General features: G+C 38.1%; 1 protein-coding gene across 1 annotated transcript; it reads left to right on the plus strand.

The window, feature by feature from the left end:
- Positions 1-911: 911 nt before the first annotated feature.
- Positions 912-20,212, plus strand: TUBGCP6 (tubulin gamma complex associated protein 6). Its single transcript, XM_053463688.1, has 26 exons — positions 912-985; positions 1,999-2,823; positions 3,175-3,338; positions 3,988-4,198; positions 4,368-4,541; positions 5,190-5,311; positions 6,156-6,231; positions 7,482-7,591; positions 8,220-8,311; positions 8,391-8,530; positions 8,989-9,138; positions 9,721-9,802; positions 9,905-9,993; positions 10,315-10,430; positions 11,273-11,411; positions 11,556-11,745; positions 12,818-14,068; positions 14,803-14,870; positions 15,315-15,510; positions 15,603-15,771; positions 17,391-17,532; positions 18,150-18,344; positions 18,546-18,678; positions 18,868-19,081; positions 19,646-19,845; positions 20,002-20,212. The coding sequence occupies exons 2-26, from the start codon at positions 2,077-2,079 to the stop codon at positions 20,091-20,093; spliced, it is 5,262 nt and encodes a 1,753-aa protein (XP_053319663.1). The 5' UTR covers positions 912-985; positions 1,999-2,076; the 3' UTR covers positions 20,094-20,212.
- The last annotated feature ends 2,330 nt before the right edge of the window (positions 20,213-22,542 follow it).

Below are 22,542 nucleotides of genomic sequence, written 5' to 3' on the forward strand. Positions count from 1 at the left end.
TGTGAGAAGAAGTTAATTTGTGTACGTTTTTCGTGTTAGTGCATCAGTGCATGTCTGTGTAAGGGTACGAAGGGAGGGAGTGAATATGTTTAGTGAGAGTGCATGTGTAAGTGTGAGCATGGATATGTATGAGTGTGTGTTAGCACGAGCGTATGTTAACATTAATGTGTGTGTTAGCATGGATGTGCAACTGTGTTTGAGTGTGTGTAAATATGTATGCCAGTATGTATGTGTGTTATTGCGGAAAGGGCATAAGGCTGATGGAGCCACTTGGCTTTACCTGCCTCTGGGCCAGGAGCTGCCAGCCCTCACCTTGCGGTGTTATGAGGGTATGTTGGCATTTGGTATTAGTGTGCGTGTGGGTGTTATTGTTGGCAAGAGTGTTTGTGTCAATGTATGGCTGAACCCAGGGTGGCTAGCGGGGGGGAAGAGAGGAGAGTGTGTGTGTATATGGTAAGTGTATGATGTCAGCATGTGCAGGTAAAAGTGAGTGTATGTGAAAGGAAGGGGTCTCCCGCTACAGAGACAGGGACAACTGCATACCCCAACAGGCCAGCCTTGATACAAGTGGTGCAAATTTGATATACATGCATGTATAAAGGGATAGAAATTTCGCTAATTTTTGGTGCACCACACAGGGCACAGTCACAGTTATTATTGGTCTTTACCCCAAGATTATTTTAGATCCTAGCATCATAATCGCCAGAAGTGATATGTCTGCACCTAAATAAATAGTAATTTACTGTATCATTACTGTTTCGAGTGTGTGGAAAATATGTTTATCATGAAGTATAAGTGAAGTTGCAAGGGGCGGATACGATACTAGTAAACAGATCGTTTACGTTCTGTGAGCAGCACCCACCAGTTTCCTAGCAACCACCAGCAGCACCCGGAAGCTCAGCACTGTGACGGGAAGCGGAAGTAGATTATTGACTGCGGCGTGAAAGCGATGCTGAAGCTGTCATCGTTAGATGTGCAGGCGGGGGTAAGAGCGGGAAAACGGCAAAATATGACAGCTTAGTATGTAACTAGTGATTGTGCCACTTTGCAGTTTTATATAAAAATGTTTTCCACAGCTTATTAACAATATATACAGAGACGGCGAGCGACTATACATATAATACATACATTAGGTTTAACATACAGGCGTACAGATAATTTTCGTGACGTATGTTTACAGCGAGTCCACCCTTAGGTATGGTTAGACGTAGCAAGTGTATAAGAAGAGTAAGGAAGGAATTTGCTAAGTATGTGTAAATACAGAATAGACACTTTTCCCTAATTAGTTCCCTTCAGTTTTGGTAGTGTTTAACAGCTTTATAAGGATGGTACATATCTTATTACAGCATATTAAAGAAGTAATGTTTATTTTTCTTCTCATTAATTAATGATAATGCTGATGGTTAATCAGCATTTTGTCTTAAGGCATCTGGCACAATCCCTACAGGCCCGATTTACATGAAACGCCTATAAGCTGTAAGATACAACATGTGTACACAGGTTCTGTGTCATTCTACTGCTTACTAAGAAGTGATATTTGTCTCCAGATGTAGTATGTTCTGTGGGTAGTATCACAGGGACATATTATCACACCCATCTCTTAATACTAAGGCTGTAAGCATACCACATCTCTTGGTGTTGTAAATATGACACCCAGTTGTTTCTAACAATGATACTGTTATTAATATTGATGTAGAAAGCTGTGTCTATTTTTTGTAGTGACCCATGTCCCTTCCCAGCTTATTAATTAGGCCTAATAATGAATAACATTCAGCTCATTATAGTTCATACAGTTCATTTCACACAGATGCCAGGGATAGCAATGCACACGACGACTCCTCCTCATCATCATCCTGTGATTATTTATATCTCCAGCATGTTACAACAAAATTAAAATTGTTTTTTGTTGTGAGCTGGCTACTGGTACAAAGTCAGTATTAACCTTCTCTCAAAGTTTTATTTTAAAATGAACTTGTTTTTTTGTTAAATATTTTACAGATGTTGCCATTAACTATGTCACATGTTTGTGAAGAAGAAGAGTAACATTTTTCTAAAGAGGTTAGTCTTCCAAGCAAGATGAACAGCATCACTCAGCTCTTTAATGACTTATGCGAGTCCCACATTGCAGGATTCCTATGCAATCATGGATTTGGCAGAAGAAAACAAAGCAAGAATAAAGCCAAACGGAGTCTTAAGAAACTGGCGTATGACACCCTTTTTGTCCATTTGTTCCAAGAAGAAGTCCGACAACTACAACCAAATTCCTCAAGGCTCCCTGTGAAAAACAAGATGCTAATGTTATCTTTTAATCTGAGAATGTGTGGGATGAGCTCGGAAGCAGATCACTTAGAAGAGCTTGTAGAACATCTTGAAAAGCTAAATGGTGCACAAGTTGGAGATGCCTATTCTGTCCTTGAGCTCTTGATAGACCTTGCAGGAACTGGGCCACCTCAGGTCCTTCCACCAAAACGTGACCTTTTTCAAAACAACAAGTATGTGGGTAGAAAACCATGCTACAGTGGCTATGATTATTATGATGTTCGTGTATTCGAAGCTGACCTTGGGACCTTTCTGGCACACCAGGAGTGTGAAATAAGCAACACTGTACACAGGACGCTTCAGATCATGGAAGGTGCTCCTGGAGCTGGGCTGCCAGCCATGGGTCTTTTTTCTCAGAACTACCCCATCAGTGATAGGTTTGAAAAAGAAACCCGTGTGTCACTTTTTGGAGCTCTCATTCACAGTCGTACAAATGACATGGATATCAAGCTGGATTTTCCACCTGTACCCGACAGCGCTGATGTCTCTGGCCTGGCTATTAAAGTATGTAGATTATTTTTCTTTGTTACTCATTGATTATAATGTTCGATGCTTAAATTAAGTTCTTGTGTATTTTTATCTACTTGACTTTATAACAATAAAAGTACTGAAATTTCTGATTAGTGTAGCTTTCTTTTAATGTGTTCTGATATTCCCCATCATTTACTTATATTATTTCATAATTATTTTTCTATTTAAATGAATATATATGGAAACACAACTCCCTTCCTAGTATACCATGGTAAGTAAATATGTGTTGGTTGTGTACTTGTTACATTGTGAAAAAGATCACATCATTATCACATTTATTATTTATATATATATATATAATTTGGTCCTCTTTGTGTCTTTCAGGTGCCACAGAGTATAGACCAGTCTGAAGATGAAGGTTTCCAATCGGCGTCGAACATGACTCCAGATTCTCAATCTGAGCCGAGCATGACCCCTGACATCGACCTATGGGAGGCAGTTCTCACATATGGACCCAGCAAACGTCGCTGCTGGGAAAGAATAGGCTGGTATGCTTCAGTTCATTATCCATAGCATAGTGGTTATTTCAATGGTGAAACTAATCCAAATATTATCATTAGAAGGGTTAATATCAAGAAATCATAGAAATAAGCAAAAAAATAAATAAATAAAGAGCCTCTCATTTCACCCGTTAAATATTCTCCATAGAAAGCTATTGTGTCTGACTTGTGCCTTTTTGTGGACTTGCTTTGAGTTTGGGGGGTTTTATTGAGCATTTTTTCCTGAGGAAATATTGAAGATGTTTTGTCATCATTTCGTCAATATTTCTTTAAGAAATGATCCAAAGTAACACTGCCTAGATGAAAGATGCTTTTACTTTTATCCCCACACAAAGATATGTATTCTTTAATGAATGAATTCCCCAAATAGATATTATGATTCCTATTGTTTTATGTATTTTCAAACTCCAGCATGGTGTTAAATTTCCTTTGAAAGGTTAGTGAGTTGAGGTTAAAGTCTAGTGGGAAGAATATTTATTTAAACAATATATACTAATATAAACAATGAATTGGGGAAGTACATTCTTTTTGCTGAACTTCTAAGGCAAGAAGGAGTGAGCTAGCCTAGTGAATGTGGGCAGACATCTGATTTAAGTACACACATTTTTATTATTTCCATGTTCTGTTGTTTCTCCAGCCCACCTGGTAAGAGAGAAGATCCCTATTTTACAGAGGCTGGACGAGAAGCTTTTGACAAACTGTATAAACTTCATGAGGGAGCGCTACAGATCCTCAGCAATACTGGTTTACAACCACCGCACCTTGTCATGCTTAGAGAATCGGAGCTTGTGAATGATGTTCTCAATGCCCTCATTGGTGTTGTATCCACTACATTTTCCTTTAATCAGGTAATTGAGCACAGCTTCTACTATGAACAGTTTGCACATTAGAAATTGATTGTAGACAGAAGCATTATTAGGCATCCTGCATGGTGTCTTTTTTTATTCTATGTCATAGCCTTGATTTCAAAACTGACGACGCGTAAACGGTAAATTTAGGTTTATTTTTCTTTTTTAGTCACTTCAGGCTTTTGTGGTCAAACAAGGAATATACATGTCCGGAACATCTCCTGACAACATAAGCAATCTCTTGGCTCAAATTGGGGAATATGGAACCTTTTACATCAGACTGAGTCATTTCTCTTTACGGACTGTTTTGGACTCATCGCATAACAAAGGCATTGTGTTTCAGGTAGTGTAAATCGTCACACAACGTACTGTTCAGTAATATGGGATAGAAGCACACCAAAGCATACACCTAACAAATTTAACTCACAAGACACCATATCCCGCAGGCATTTTGTGTGCCCAATTAGGGCATTATCATTAAACATTATGTAACTAACCTAGAGCATTCCCTCGCCAACAGGCAAAGAATATTCTGTCGTTCGTGACTTATGATTTAATTAATTTATTGTATATTTAATGACTCTAAGCTCATAGATCTATCATGAGGGAAAGAGTTAAGCAAATTTACCATTCCCCGAGAGAATCTCCTGTACCTTGCAATCACCATTGATTTCACTGTAAGTGTTTCCATGGAACTCCGATCCAGCTGGGGGCCCTGGTGTTTTTTCCCATGAGTCCCCTGAGAATGGTGAACTGGGTGTTAATAAATTCACAAGTCTGACTTTTGATCCATGCATAAAGTCAATAATGAAATAAAAATCAAACTTGCAAAACCATCTTGCATAGGTGAATTTACCCATCTGACCTGATTTTACAGAATATTGACAGTTGATGGCTCATATGAACATCTCCAACACGCCACATTGCAATGGTTTGTAAACCAATATATTTTCTCACTTTCGTGTTTTTTTTTTTTTTTTTTTGATTTCAGGCTTTCACAAGTGGCCTTAGAAAATACCTACAGTATTATCGGGCATGCGTTTTATCCACTCCTGCAACGTTAAGTTTGCTCACAATCAGTTTCCTCTTCCGAAAACTAGGACGCCAGTTAAGGTAAATCCATACTGCAGTTTGTCCAGATAATTGAATATTTTTGTTTTCAAGTGCTTCTGTTAATAATTGAACCCACTTAGAGTATGTGACTGTAAAACGTGGCCTGGATAGCCGTTATAAGTAAATGGTGTTGCCTACATTTGTGGAAGGGCTGGAAGTCTATTTAAAGCTCTCTTATACAGCCCTGCTAAGACATTCTGCCAGAAACCCCCTCCGCTCCTATTACATTTACCCCCTTAAGGATGAGCCCTCTAAACTGGCTTGCCATCTTGCCAGCCATCACCACCTAGATTTTTCACCGCAATGCAACAAACTGACCTTTCTTCCATATCTTACTTTCTGATACTGCTGTTCTTCCTAATCATTCTCCAACTTACACTATGTTGCCCACACTGTAAGCCCGACCACGAATATCATTATATATATATACTCCTAAACATTTCCGCTTCGCAATACTAGCGCTTACAATGGGCTGGGGCAGATCTGGCAGGGCAGAAAGTTCACAACCTGACTTGTGGCAAAGGTGCCACATTTAAAGTCACTGAGCTCTTAAGTGCAACCCATTCTACTGCCAATGTTTGTCTATGGAGATGGCTGCCAATATGCTTGATATTATAGTCCTGTTAGCAATGGATGTGACTGAAATACCTCAACTCAATAATTAGGAGTGCGGTCCACATATTTCTGGTCATATAGTGTATAAGCCATAACTATAATACACCTTGCTAATGTAATACATAAATTTGATGCAAATTTTTTATTCCCCTATGCATTTAAGGAAATATTATAGACTCCGATATCATCTGGATGTTGGCCTTAACTTGTACACACAACTTGTTTTCAGGTACTTGGCCGAGCTGTGCTGTGTTGGGACACTTTGCGCTGGGGCAAACAGGGGAAACAACACATTGTTTCCTACGGTAAGTGTCTTGATGCACTTCAACACTCTTCCTTGCTATTCAATCATCTTCACAAATGTTATACTGTAAATTAAATTTACAATAACTATAATTCTGCTTTATAGTTTGAATACTGAAGCTAATGTTTAATGCAACAATCCTAAATGCCTGCATTCATAACAAGCTTATGATACTGTGGCTTTACTTTAAGATAACCCTTTTTTATTTGTACTTGGTAATTGATAATCATTGTCCTTACAGATGTGTTACAGTAGTGGCAAAGAAACAGATAATAGTGGAAATTTTAAAGGTTGCGAATTATTGAGAATTGCTAGCCTTTTACATAGCTGTCAACTACACCATGATGAAAATGGACTATATAGTAGAACAAAATAATGAGAGAATTGAGGGGGTCCTCTCCCACATTCTAGCCATAAGATGTAGCTAGAAAATCCAATGATGTTTGTTAGTAAACTTACTGAGGAGCCAATTAGACAAAGCCAGCCAACGACCAAGATTTTACCTGATTGCCAGGAAACATATCAAAGGATGAGACATCAAAGACTACTTCAAGGGGGCAGTCACAACTTCTTCAATACATGCATGTTCTCTGAAGTTCTTTTTCCTATTATATCATAATGTTGCTGGCTATCTGAGGGTGTCAAATGCTTGTTCTCAGATTCATTATTAGAGTGGTTCCTGGGTTACTTCACGCAGGTAAACTGCTCTTGCCGTTCATAGAGGTGCTGTGGCTTTAGATGTTTCTAGGGTGCAGGATCTTTGCATAATTGCTGTATTTAAACTACATAGCTCACAAGCAATGCCATGGTCAACTAACATGTTCCCATGAACATGTTTATTCCTTGTGCATACATTTCTGATGATATTACATCATTTGAAATGGTATTTTTTGTCTTATACATTCCGCACGAGTTATTGCCTGTCTGGTGTCTTATATGCTGTGCATTACAGGGAAGTAGGGAGATATTATTACTTTCTATAGATGATTACACACGTACAAAGCCAAGCCTTGTTATTGTATATGATAGAAATTTCAATAAAACAAGTTTTAAAACTTGAGTTTGATTGAGTCAGTCGGACAAGAATTGTAAACCTAGAAAACATACAATTTGTTCATTTAAATAGTGGTGATTGTTTTGAGATATATGATTGTACACATCATTGTACTTGAATTACCTATTTTCTTACAAGTGCTGAGCAACATAATATATTCTCTTTGTTCGTTCAGCTTTTTCTTTTTTTCTTTTCAGGGAGTGAAATTACTTTCATATTTATACAAAGAGGCTCTTGAAAACAGCAGCAATGAAAATTACCCAGTCCTGTTGTCTTTGCTAAAAACTAGCTGTGAGCCATACACAAGGTAAACGTATATATACCCTTCATGAGGAAAGCTCCACCAAATTGGCAGCTTTACATAGAATCTGACAGCAGATAAGAGCCATTCAGCCCATCTAGTCTGCCTGTTTTTCCTGATATAAGGACTCACACTTTAATCAGACCTTGGTCTCATCTTAGATTCATAAATAGCTTTATGCCTATCTCATGCATGTGTATATTCCCTCACTGTGTTAGTCTCTAAAAACTCTGCTGGGACACTTCTCCACTTATCTACCACCCTCTCTGTATACAAAATTAAAATAAGCTATATGTTCACTTGTTGCGTACTAATGTGGATCGAGAAGTGCAGTCTGTGCCTGCTGCTCAGGTCATGTTTTGGATTATAAAACAGAGACATCTGTAAAACGATCACTCCTTACCCTATAACTATATGATGGAAGTGGTAGGTTAATAAGATGCTTGCCTTAAATGCTACAAGCATATTCACTCCCCTGGACTTTGATTTGATTTACATTTGTCACCAAACTTATGTTAGACAGGTTAAACACATGCAATATGTGAACAGTCTTATGTTTATGGATGTATGATTTCAGAACACAGGATCAATTTTCTGTTGGATATTTGGACTGACCACTGTTTTATTTGTTCAGGTTTATCTATGATTGGGTATACAGTGGTGTCTTCAGGGATGTTTGCGGAGAGTTTATGATTCGTGTAAATGAAGACTTCCTTGGGTTTAGAGGTATAGTTCACATTTTTTTTGTTTTGTGTTGCTTACACATCCACATGCACTCCTAACATTGGTATATCATGTTTATTAGATAGACGATATTGGACCCATGGATACAGTTTAATTTCCAAAGACGTGGAAGACTGTGTTCCTGTGTTTTTGAAGCACCTTGCTAATGAGATCTATGTTTGTGGGAAAACCATAAACCTGTTGAAACTGTGCTGCCCCAAGGTAAGATTGTGTATGCTGTATGTTCAGAGTGAGCCCTAAGGCCATAGTATTTTACGGACATACTCTTTAGTGTCAAGTGATCTCATGTTGACGTTTAACTTAATCAAAATTGTATAGATATTGTTTCAGACTGACTCCTAGTAGCTTAACCAATAAAGAGGGGAAGGCTGAATTATTGTTGTTTTGTTTTATATAGCGCCATCATATTCTGGGTAACACTGGAATGCTAACTCAACTTTTTGACAGAAATGTCAATGTTGAGTTAACAAATAAAAAACAACTCATAGTAAAAATGCATCCAGACTAGGATGACAAAAAAATACGATGTCTATAGCACAGTTTTGTATGTTTGTCTACTGTTGTCACTGAGTTGTGTTGCACATGAATGTGAGTTGTAATGCTAACCGACTTACTTGTTTGTTTGTTTGTTTTTTTGTTTTGTTTTTAATTTTTTACAGCATTACATTTGCTGGTCTGATATCCCAGTACCAAGAATATGTATAACATTCTCCCTAGAAGAGCTGAAAGAGATGGAAAAAGACTGTGCTGTTTATGTGGCCCGAATGGAACGAATAGCGCGATATAGCTCCATCAGCAGGGAGGAGAAAGTAAGGCCCGATTTCACCTGTAGCCTTGGATATGAAATATATTAATTGTTTCTTTTGGCTGAGTTGGTATTTGTTGATTGCGTATGTTGTGAAGTAAATCCCCATCGGTAATAAAACAAAAGCACTTGAATGTATGTGACCTACGACACACCTTAACAGAGGAGTTAATCCTAAAAGATTCCACTGTCTTTGTGGCAGGCCGAAACCACAAAACAATACTTTCACTTATTTCTGTTAGCAGAATTGTCACTAAGCTTCAAATATGAAGTTTAAGTGTTCCAACAGCAGTGCATGGGAACTGTGTGAACAGTACAACGCGAGACCTCAATATGAATAGATTATGAAAAAAAGGGTGAAAGGGGGTGGTCAGGTGACCCTGATTTTGCTTCTGAATATTTGTAACAACACAAAGAAGTGGGTTAAACTGGTTGTACAATGGATTAAGTGCCACTCCCTCACAATGTAAAGTAAGCAATGGCGCTATGGGGCATATATCCAACACTTCATGTTACTTATGTTCATATGGATATGTATCTAAAATAATAGGGTTTTTTTACATCACAGTTTACTATTTTTATTTAGAATTTACAAGCTGAAATTGCCAAGCATGAGTTAATAATCCAGGCTCGTGCGGCAACTGAGAAAATCCTGGAAACGTTCAAAGGTATCATTCATTTTATTATCAGATAGTTGTGAAATATTTTTTTTATTTTATTTTTATTTATTTTTTATAACACACTTATTTTTCTCTTCATTTTGATCACAGATCAGAAATTGGCAGAAAGGGCGTACCTGGATACAAAGAAGAGAGAGTTGTTTCAGAAGTTAAAAGATCAATATGAGAAAGACCAAGAGGTATTTGTTTTAATTCACAATCCATGTTTGGGACATGCTTCTGTCCCTTTAAAGCAATTGCTCAGGAAAATTAGATCTAGAACTAACCCTAGCCCTTCACACTGTAGGAGTGCCGGGCCATCTTCTTGTTGTGACTGATAAGATAGAGTCGGTGGATGCTTGATCTATGTCAGCCACCTACAGTGCTTTGGCCTTTTTTGATTTTCTGTGGTCTGTACTGTTCCGTGCATAATGAAAAGGCTAATCTAACCTAGAGTTGTCGCCATAAAAGTAAGGAAGAATCAGTATATGAAAATGTGTTGTTTGTCTTTGTTACCGCAGAGGAGACTTGCGGTGAAACAAGAAGAGGCTGATGATGATTTCAGCTACGCCCGAGAGCTGCGTGATCGTGAGCAAAGGTTGAAGGCGTTAGAAGAAGAACTGGAGGCAAAAGCAAAGTAATTTTTTGCACATCACTTAAATATTGATTGCTGTGTCAAATACCTTAGCTTTAACCCCTTAGCTTTAACCCCTCAAACACAATATTTTGTCTCTCTTCATTCCCCAGCGCAATCGGCAGCAGGACCGCTGTTGCTGGCTGCCTGGGGGATGTTGTCCTGGAAATCTTTCTAAATGGTCCAAGTGAATATGTGTCCAATATGCAAGGGCTTACGGCATGTTTTCCATCTAAAATCTCATAATAAATCCCAGAAAAAGTATGCTTAAGGACTGGGAGGACAGATTCAGGAAATGATTGCCTGCATTAGCATGCCCCTGCCCCAGTAGGGAATTGTACCGACTGGAAATTTACAGATTTTTCTTCACTTTCACATATCCAGTCAGAGAAAAACATGACACAATTGTAATATGTATGTGAAATAAAACACATTTGATTTTTATCACCGACTTCTGAAGATATCGGTTTTAGAAACAGCAGCGTGAGACATGGCAAGATATCCTGGGTTGTGTATGTAATAATAATTTTTATCCGGATAGATATATATCTGTATATTTATTACGAATATCAGCTTAAAATTGTTTGGAACATAAACCAAATTTGTGATGTCTGTATCATATATCATCAGTAACTAGTTCTTCATTTTTGACATAGGGTACATTTTATTGATGTAGGGAAAAAAATACAAAAAACTGAGTTTAATATGCAGCGGAGCACTTGATCATCCTGTAGCTTTCTCGAAGTATGCTAGGGAGGTTGTTTCAACATTTATTTACAACACTTTTTTCCCCCTGTGTAGTTTTGTGAATTGCTATTTATGATAGTTCTATTCTATATGTGTAGGCAGGAGCTTATTGAGCATTACAGCAGGTTATCTGAGGAGGCAACTCGGAAAGAACAGAAGGCGCTCTGGAAGCTCCAGCGTCATAGGCTTGAAACTACTAGACTGAATTTTTTCTCGGAAGAGGAAAAGCAACTGCAGGTGTGTAGTATTTCATCTGTCTATCGTAGATTTTGTTTGTATGTAGTGTAATTACATTCTGCCAGTTGCTTACATACACAATTGACTGCTTGGAATAGCGTCCGTGAGATGTGTTTATATCTATTCATCTGTGGGTTTTTTTAGGTGTTACTGGCACAAAATCCAGTAGGAGCACCTGGAGAAAAAATGGATAATTCACCACTTGTCAAGACCAAAGAAGACTGCCCAGAAAACACAAGTCCTCTTTGTGGTGTTCAGGTTGGATTTGTTTTTAGAAATATGTATTCTAGGTATTTATATTTACATTTAGGATCTTCAGGTGCAAGACACAAGCGTAACTGAAGGTTGTGCCAGACTTGTGAATGGTGGTAATAATTTTAATATGTATAGCTTGGTGGAACGAAGAGAATGAGAGGGGTATGAGAGAAACATGCATGGAGGAACTCAAGAAAGTACAGGGAAGTTAATTTCAATGGAGGAGAAATGTTAGAACAAGAGGTTGGAAACTAAAACTAAGAGGGTCTGAGGCTTACATGTAACAAAATTGACTGAGAGAATGATAGGTAGGTACACAGTACATTGCCACAGAGTAGGTTTGCATTGTGATAATGTTCGGGACACAAGTACCATCAGGGTAGCAGTTGTTAATGTACAGAGATGACTGATGAGTCTAGAGTCTCTCTTGTCAATTAAGGAGCAGTGTCTAGAAACACAAACATAGAATTTGACTGTAGAGAATACAACCTTAATAAGTAATTGGTCTTGTCTTAGGTTCAGAATAGGTGTATATCCATTCCATGCATGTTTAAAATCCCTTTATGTATTAGCCCCTACCACTTCTGGTCAGAGGCTGTTCCATTTATCTACCAGCTTCTCGGTAAAAGAAAACTTCTTTACATTACATCTAAACGTCTGACCCTCTAGTTTTAGACTATGGTCTCTTCTTCTAACATTCTCAGTCTCAGAGTCTGTGCTGTGTTATGTACTGGACATCTCATAAAGCTCCTTTGTGTTATATCCACATTGATCGTGCACATAATATTCAGGCATGGGAACGAGACATGATTGGCACCTCTTATTTTGGTTACAGAGCAGATTACTGTATCTTTTTATTGTTCGTGTTGTGTCAGTTATGTTATTTTTAGATAGTAGCATTATAATCCAAATCAAGTAGAAATGGTAATATTTTTAATGAGCCAATAGTCAGTTTTGCTCGACAAATGCTAGCAGTTATTTTTAAAATGTTAGCTAAAATATACTCAGAACCGCCGCCCACTAAAATGTGTAAGATGCATTTTGAGTAATGTGTTCCCAATATATTAATATTATTTAACTAGACTGTTTTATGGTGTGCTGGTATTATCAACATGTTCTGGTGTGCTTTTTTTTATAGCTATCAACTACAGAGTCTTCAGACTTGACCCCTAATAATGGAGAAATTCTTATTGGTGAAAATAAGGAAATATTGACTTTACTTTCGCAACAAGAAAATCTATGCTTACCTTCAGAATGTGCAAGTGGAGGGGGCAATATAGGTCCATCATTAGATAGACATTCATTTGAGTCTAGTCTTTGCACCCCTGATGTGGACATTGCTGACTTTCTTCCTAGATCACCTAATGTGACACAGCAAGTTGAACTGAATGTAGAGCAGTCCCTTGTTGAGGATGCTTTAAAGTATATAGGTTCAGAGATTACTAATGCCACAGAGACACCAGATAGCCAGCCTGTTTCACAATCCGAGGTTCCAGAGACTAGAGAGTTAAGTTCCCTGTCTGAAAATGTGTATGATTTTAATACAGTCCTTAATCCTGTGGCATTTACACGGCTTTCACAAGAAAGTATTAAAGTTGGGGAAGATGTGTCTAACGTGCAACATTCAAGGCCTCGTTGGCATATTCATGGACATGCATCAGATTCAGCTATTAAAATTGGAGACTATGTTCCGGATATCAAAGTTTTCCATCATCAGGCTAGCGCATATGGCCATTCCTCTGATTCTCACATGAATATTGGTGAGTATGTGTCTGATGTGGATCCTGGCCAGCCTCAGTGTAATATTCATGGCCATGTCTCCTCAGGACATATTAAGGTAGGGCAGTATGCCTCTGATGTAGAATCAAAGCTCCCCAGGAAGAATATTCATGGGCATGCATCACAAGGAAACATTAAGGTTGGGGAGAATGTTTCAGATGTGAAACCTTCAAGACCAAGATGGAACATCCATGGGCACGCGTCAGACGCCAATATTAAAATCGGAGAGAATGTTTCTGAAGTTGAAAGTTTGCGGCCTCGATGGAATATTCACGGACATGCTTCACAGTCACATATACAAGTTGGAGAATATGTTTCCAATGTTGAGCCAGGAAAACCCCGCCATAGCGCCTTTGGTCATGTGTCTCATTCTAGTATTGAAGAGGGATACTCCTCAGACATCCATGTAAAAGGAGTGCAGAAATCTGAATTTGGTCATTCATCGGACTCTACAGTTCAATATTTAATGTATGGCAAAAAATCGAACACCAACAAGATAATTGAAAATAAATCAAAAGGGGCTGATGGAGCAGAAGAACAAACTTCAGAGCATACAGATTCATCTGATGCTGTAACTGTTTTGTCACCTAGCCCTGAAGAAGACGAGGCAGAAGATATAGCAGGTACATTTGCGGTTTCTTACTTTCGTTGACTCTATAGTAAAGAAAATGACTGTGGATACCTTTAGTTTATTAAAGGAACAGCTCAGCATTAAAAAAGAAGCACTTTGCAGTCCACTTTATATTCACTCAGGATTCTGGAATAAATAAATGCAACTGTGCATTATTACAGTTAATTGTAGAAATGTAATCATTTGTCTTGACTTTCCTCCTCCTATCTATTCTAACTGCATAACATAATGTTGTCTCTCGTTTTTAGCTCAACTTACAGACTTTTAAATTCATTCTCCTTACCTACTTGAAGTTCATCTAGCAGCAGCCAGTACCCACTGTCTTTCCACTTTGTATTCATTGAACTTCAACTGTGTTTATTTAAATTTTGGGAGCACAAGCTGTAAGCTAAGCAAAACTTTTAAATGGCATCTTTACGTAGTATTAGAAATGACAGTTAGCGACAGAAAAATAAACTCAATTTGTAAATTTACAGATTGTTTCATAAACTGAGCCCAGTGTTGAATGCGCCATCTTGTGATGTGAATGGGAAACATTACTAGCCCCTGTGGCCAGCAGATATCTTAAAATCAGCCTGCTCGGAGCAAGTCGAATCGGAATCTTCCCAAATGAAAGCTTTGTAGGGCCCTTGTTGGCTCCCCTCCCATTCTATTACTAAAGTAGTCTCCTGTACAAGCATGTATGTATCTGAAATCATTGCTTTTTAACCTTTAACATTGTTTTTGTTTCAATGATAGAAAATCCAAATGAGGGCCAAGTGCCTGTTTCTTCAAGCTCCCTCGCTGATGGCCAGGTAAATCATTACTCTGCTAATTTACAATTTAAGTAACCCATTTTCATTTGTTTAGCCGATTATATGATTTTTCCTTACATGCCTGTTACTTCACTCTCAGTTTAAAAAAAAAAATGCATGTAATCAAGAAAAATGGATATGTCTGTATTGGTCCAAGAAAGGACTTTAGAGTCACATAAGCAGTGATAATTCACGGAGACGCAAAGAATAAATTCTGCGCATGCTCTGTAGAACTCTATTGAAGTCTCTGGGAGTATGGCAAGTATGATATCTGAGCATGGATGTTAAACTAGCAAACTTGTAAGAGAACAAAACTCGAGTGCATTAGAAAATAACTTCTCCCTAAACCTCCCCCTAAACTGGGGCTACACTGTCTGCAAATGTGTTGGTGATTATTTTCATATTTTAATGTGCCTGCCCTTGTCTTTATCGCTGTTCCCCTAGCATGGTGCTTCTGCCTGCCAGGAAGGAGGGCCAAGCGTCATTGAGTTAAATTCAGGGCACCCACCCAGTGCGTGTAATCCTGCAGAAGAGGACGCTTGTGCTGCCGATGTCACATGGGAGAAAGAACAAAATTATCTTAAGGCCTTGGCAGCCAAATACTGCCTGGAAAAATACCAAGACCGTTACGAAATAATGTGTAAGTGGCTTTGGAAATTAGGGAGCTGTTCTGCAAATTACAATTTCTACAATTCAAAATAAGTAACTGAAAAATCATTTGACTTTCTACAGCGGAGCCTCCAGTTTCACATCCGCTGAGCCACATTATGCCCCGACAGTTCGCCTTCCCTATGGATCCTGACATTCATTCAGCTACAGATGAAAGCGCCGTGCAGCTCATTGAACTTCTGTCTTTGCCAGTGCTGATGAAATACTCTGTCACTGCTCCCATGGTATCCCAGTGAGTATGACTATTAAAGACATCATTAAGGGTCGTAGTCATTTTGCTTTCACACATGTATGCTCCGCCCAGGAACTAAACAGAGTCACGTGATGTGTTGTCACTTCCCGTGACTCCGCCTTGTTCCTGGGCAGAGCAAGAGAAGAGATGCTGTGAGGGAGCAACTCGAGGGCAGCCTTGCGGGACTGCGCGGGAAATCTGCAGTTCATGTAAGGAGGTGGGCGGGATTGGACAAAAATCAGCGGGAGCAGGATTAAAAAAGCAGTCCCGCGCAGGGCTCTAGTCTGTAGTTCCCAGAAAATAAGATTCAATACCAAATGTCGAGCAGAAAATCTCAGCGCCCCCTCGCTGTGTGACTACACAGGCATATGCTTAACGCCGTCTTTTGCACAGACAAATTTTTCACATTCCATCTAATAAATAAATACAAAATAAATAAAACGTTAAAAGCACCCTTACGTGTGTAGGTGTTAAGGTGAAACTCCTCCCAAATCATCGAGACGTCAATTTAACCAATTGTAATTGGTTAAGCATTGAGGAGTTTATTAACCCTACATCACACTTTCGTTCACAGAATGGAATAATGAATACTTATAAGACAGCGCTATAAAGGAAAACAAATGCAATCATTATACACAAGTCTGATCTCTACATTAATTAGTTTTAATATCAATGCTCGACCTGAATTAAATAGTCGATTTTCCAAATAATTTCCGGTAATATTTTTGTTCGTTCCTTCAATTTTTGAATATATTATACCAGCAAGTAACACATTTAAGGTAATCACTGATTCGCATCACCATAGCGACTGACTAACATAATGTGATGAATAATTTAAGCCACCAGATGGCAGCAAAGTGATCAAGTCCAGAAGATATTTATAAAACTGAAACGTGTTAACATGTTTTTAAATGGTACTATATTATACCCACAAACCCTATAAAATTAATCAAACTTATAATGTAAATATGTATAATAAGCCTTACGGACAAAAATTAATAACTTCTCCTTTTGATTCAGTTCACCATGCACTAAGTAATATAATATTATCACACTTGATTATATGCATTTTAAAACATATATTCCTGCATATACATTAATATAAAATATTAATATTCATTATGTACAAACGTATATTCATACATACATTAACATACAAATAATATGAAATACTTAAGTGATGGATATACAACTTTGTTCTACACAGCGGTCCTAATGTTAAGAAAAACAGATGTATGTTCATAGGGCATTCTCATTTCAGAGTCTGATTTCTTAAACATATAACCTTGCGAATACATTACTTCTGCCAATTTCTGATTCAGCAGTTTGTATTAGGCCTGTGCTAAAAATGGCTAATATCTTCCACTGTACTAATTCATAGAAAATTGGCCAGATACGCTAACATTGTGCAGTCACATCACATTATTGTAGAGTTGAAATACAAACGATGCATAGCTTAAGATTTAGAGCTTTTCTCTTGAAAGTTTAATCATTTGCATTGGTAGACTATAACATTGATCAATAACTAATTTTGCAGAAAGCAGGCTTTTAAGTCGGTTTAACTAGCTGGTTTGGTATGAAAAGCTACATGAGTTCAATGTTTACTTCTGTTTCTCCAGTGTGTCTCTTGTAAATAAAGCCATAGTGGATTACTATTTTGTGGAACTGAACATGGAGAAGCATTTTGAAGCAATAAGACATTTTCTACTGATGGAAGATGGCGAGTTTGCACAGTCTCTCAGTGACCTGTTATTTGAAAAGGTAAATCTGAATTTTTAAATCAAGACAAATGGGCAGACTAGATTTCTGTATTAACAGCAACAAACAAGGGAAATAATTATATGCTGTTATATGGCACTGTTTTATTTCCAGTTTTTCTCCCAGGAGGTTTTAATTTGTGCATCAGTGTGAACCCCCGTAATCTCCCCAGGCCACTTCCAATGTAGTCTAGGTAATGTGGTCTTCTTTTCTTCCTAAACAGCAGTTCCCACTAAATACAGACAATGTCTGTTATCAGCTTTAGATGAGTGAATGATGAATAATGTGCTAATCTACACTCATTCTATTACAGTGTTTCATTCTATTACAATAATCCTATAAGGAAAATGAATACTTTTCCAAGGTAAAGGAGGCAGTTTGCAGGGATAAATATAATATTATTACCGCAAGAACAAAGGTCAGGCAGGGACCAAATGAGAGGTTTCTCCTTCATCTTAATGTTCAATTTTAACCACTTTATAAGGCATTACATCTGTTTTTTTAAACTAAGGTTTGAACTGTATTATTAATATACGATTAGCTACTTCAACCGGGTCAGAACAAATTCATATAGAAAATACATCTTGTACCACACTTTTGATGAACGTTTTCTTCTGCAGCTTGGATCGGGACAAACGCCAAGTGTGATGCTCACTCCCTTGGTTCTTAATTCCATATTGAACAAAGCTCTGCAATATAGCCTGCACGGGGACTCAAATCTTGCATCCAATCTTTCTTTTGCACTCAAATATCTTCCAGAAATGTTTATACCAACAGCACCTGATACTTTAAGTTGCTTGGAGTTAAAATACAAGGTGAGCTACTTTAATTTTCTTTTTCAAAGTATGATGAATATTAGTAATAAATAAAACATTGCCCTTAAAAGAGATACTCACAGGAAGGTTTGTCAAGGTCTGACATCTAGCTTAGATTTTACAAATGTAGCCATTGTTGACTGCTTAACTGAACCTACTATACCTACTATAGCTGCAAATGTTATTTCTTCTCTCTTGCAGATTGGTTGGCCTCTGAATATTGTCATAACAGAATCCTGTATGAACAAGTACAATAAGATCTTCTCGTTTCTACTTCAGCTGAAGCACATGGTGTGGACATTAAGAGATGTTTGGTTTCACTTGAAAAGGACTGGTAAGGCTGTGGACCCATACCTGACATACTGTATGTTGGTGCTGTATAGATCAATAAGAAACATGGGGCTAATGGGGGTAAAGCATAATGTTTTAATACACTATGGATTTTCATTAGGTCCTGCATTAGCAGTATGTTTTCTGTACTGTACTTTTTCACTTTCATGCTCATTTCTTGGTCTCTTCGCAGCGTTGGTGAACAAGGCATCTTCCTCTGTCCAGCATCGGCAACTCCAGCTTTACCGGCATGAGATGCAGCATTTTGTTAAAGTTATCCAGGGATATATCGCCAACCAGATCCTGCATGTTACCTGGTGTGAGTTTAGAAACAAACTGGGTACCGTTAGCAACTTGGAGGAAATTTACAAGACACATGCTGATTACCTCAACAAGGCACTTTTTAGGTAAAAGCTGTATAACCAGTGCTTTTATTAATGTTTTGTGTATTGGCCAATATGTCAGTTGTACACAATTTGTTGCTGCAGTTACTTTAATACAAAAAATATTGCTATATATGTGTGTTTAAAGTATTAATTATATATAGTATAACAATTATATGTATAATATATGCTTATAAAAAGGTATAAATTTGCAGCTGCTCCCATGAACATTTAGTTGTGATATACAATATCTGGTCTGTAAGACACCTGATCTGTCTTTTTAGGATAATCGTAATATACTATACTAGTTAATTAACGTTTCTTTGTGAAAAATGTAAGATTATTTCTTTAGGAGGTGCAGTGCATTAGCTGGGTTAGGACCAAGTGTGAAATATCAGAACCCAACTGAAGGGCTGTAGTGACGACCGTTATATTTGCAGCATGTTGTAGACCAAGTCCCAATACAGCCATTACAGAGTTACCATATGAGATGAGAACTTTACAGATTTGATAGTACTATTCATATGTATTAACAAATTAATCAGAGATGCTAATTTTCATTCAAACTGTTTTTCCTTTGTTTCTCAGGGGACTAATGACTGAAAAAGCGGCCCCACTAATGAATATTATTCACAGCATTTTCAGTCTTATTCTGAAGTTCCGCATACAGCTAATCTCACAGCCATGGAACTGTGATAAAGGGAAGCAGATGGCTACTCACCCAAATTTTGGCCTGATGCAGCAGTCTTACAACACTTTCAAGTATTACTCCGACTTCCTTTTTGAAGGTAAGATCCATATAAAGGTAGTACTGGCCTCCTACTCTCCTACAGTTCCTAATCTGCAGCCTTACGTAAAATGGCATTATTATAGAGGAGGTTTTGTGTAGTGGTCGATTCCATTCAGATATGTCACTAGGTTTTCTTTTTTGTTCTTCCCTCCAGTGGTAACCAAACTTGTAAGTCGAGGCTATCAGCCACATCTGGAAGATTTCCTTTTGAGAATTAACTTCAACAACTACTACAAGGAGACCTGAACACCATGGCTGCATTGTAAACCTGTGTCCCACGCTTTATTTTGTAAATAATTGTTTGTTAATAAAAAGTGTATACAATTATAGTATGACCAATAAATTATAAAGCTTTTTTGAAATAACTGGCTTGTCGCTTTTGATTTATGGAAATATCACGTGTGCGGGATTTGTTTTTTGCATCATAAAAAACACAGCAAAGACGGCAAACATAGCACAGGGTTATAGTAAAAGTTCAGCTGCTTTGTATAAAGACCTTTGTTTTTAATCAGCATTGTTTATTGGCAGATGTGTAATGAGGAATATATACAAGGCTTTACATGTTACTTAGCCATACACAAAGCTACAATAGTGATGTAAGTGGATATGTTCATTACACGTTGTAAACAGAATAAATAGCTAGCAATAAGGGTTTCACTATTTGCATTCCATGTATCGATGGGAGAAAACCTGCCTTTATATTTACGGAATTAACTGTTTTAGTGACACTTTTCAAAAACATCTGTTATTGTCATTTTTTGGAACCTTTAAAGTTTTCAATGCCAAACCAAAACTTTTTAAAACTACTTTATTTTAATCTGCATATTTTATTAAAGGCCATATTTTCTCACAGTGAAAAATGAGTGTGGCCCTCGCACGTATACAATTCTGATGAAGTGGCCTACTGCAGAAAAAACTTGGACACCCCTGGGGTAGACAGTGAGAAGGGGGGTAGGGAGAGGGTAGCTAGTGAGAAGGGGGGTAGGGAGAGGGTAGCTGGTGAGAAGGGGGGGTAGGGAGAGGGTAGCTAGTGAGAAGGGGGTAGGGAGAGGGTAGATAGTGTGAGAAGGGAGGGTAGGGAGGGGGTAGATAGTGTGAGAAGGGAGGGGGTAGATAGTATGAAAGTGGGAGAGGGGGTAGATAGTGTGAGAAGGGAGAGATGGGGAGAAAGTGGGGATCTGATGGGGGAAAATGCTGTCCCCCCCCAGATTTTTAGGGTTTCCTACGCCCATGATTTGAACGTAAATGGATATGTCAAAGCGTGCCTCCGTTTTCTGAGCATTAATTAAAAAGCTAGATGCCTTATGAAATCCAGGATTTGCAATGGAAAATTGATCATTGATTTGGGTTGTGACAAGAAAAGTAGCAAATCATCAGCAAAAACCACTGTTTTAACTTCCTCAGAGCCAATGATAATTCCAGGGTATTCTGGGGCTTGTTCTAAGATTATTATTAGTGGCTCAATAGCCAGACTAAATAGTAAGGGTGGGAGGGGACATCCTTGCCGCTTGCCATGTTCTAAATGGAAATCATTTTAATTCAGATTGTTTACAGTTACCTGGGCATGGGTTTTCAAAAATGAGGAAAATGGGCCCCAAAGAACCCTGCCAGGATATACGATTAAAAGCTTTGTAGCACACCTGATGAAAATGTTTGATTTAGATTAATGCAGTATGGTATGGGCTAAAGCTGCAATTAGCATGCACACATTTTTGGTGGAATGTCTACCCTGCAAGAACCCTGTCTGGGATGGACCCATCATTTTAGCCAACTTAAATTGCAATTATTGTGGATAGACATTATTTTGGATAGTCTTCTCAGATCCTGATTTAAGAGGGATATAGGTCGGTAAGAGAATATTGAAGAAGGATCTCTGTAAGGTTTGTCTTTGGAGAATGTTATTATATAAATTGCATAACTGCGCTTCCAGATGGAGACTCTGTGGCGACAGCTTGTTCAGAAATATGTGCTAATAAGCGCTCTCTAGCAGCTGGGCTTAACTTGAGCAGATTCGCTTTTTGAAAATTTGAGATAATTGCAGCCGAATCAGATGGTTCAGCACTGTATTGGTTTTTGAAGTAGTTTGCGAAACGATCTGTAAATTTGTATGTGTGCCTTGTGGGTGTGTGAGTTTTAGAATCTTCTGTGGTTTATGACAAGGTTCAGCAGGAGTTTGCCAGGTCTGTCACTGCCTCTAAAGTATTTATTGTTCAGGTGGGTCTGGTTAAGTATAGCTTTCTCAGTGGCCCATGCATCATATAATGTATATGTACCAACCCAAAATGGTCAAGGACAGGTGCTGTGGTTAAAGTGGCAGCGCAACTACTGGAGGCAGATCTGTCTAAGATCAAATTCGTTATCGGATTGAAATTGCTTCCTAAAATAAGATTGGGGGTGGAGATTTGCTAAAAACAAGTGTTGACCAGAGGTAGGGGCATGCACACAAACTAATGTGAACAGTTCATTTTCAATTCTGGTTGCTAATATGACATATCTTCCTTCTGGTTCTCTAATAATAGATTCAACTGTGTTTTAGCAAAGAGAATGGAAGCTTCCCCTGATTTGCTTGTGTGCATAGCAAAGTAACTTTCCCACAACCACGTAGCATGTCCAGTATGTATGTCTGGGTCTACCCAATGGGTTTTGTGTAGAAATATGATATCAGGTTTAAATTTATTGAGATGGCAGATTACTT

The sequence above is a fragment of the Spea bombifrons genome, chromosome 4 (assembly GCF_027358695.1).
Source record: "Spea bombifrons isolate aSpeBom1 chromosome 4, aSpeBom1.2.pri, whole genome shotgun sequence".
Lineage (NCBI taxonomy): Eukaryota > Metazoa > Chordata > Amphibia > Anura > Pelobatidae > Spea > Spea bombifrons.

Bases quoted from the DNA above. Each gene is read 5' to 3' on its own strand.
- TUBGCP6 (XM_053463688.1), top strand. From the start codon at position 2,077: ATGAACAGCATCACTCAGCTCTTTAATGACTTATGCGAGTCCCACATT. The intron at 8,312-8,390 runs GTATAGTTCACA...CATGTTTATTAG, and splicing joins AGACTTCCTTGGGTTTAGAG to ATAGACGATATTGGACCCAT. The intron at 9,803-9,904 runs GTATCATTCATT...TTTTGATCACAG, and splicing joins AATCCTGGAAACGTTCAAAG to ATCAGAAATTGGCAGAAAGG.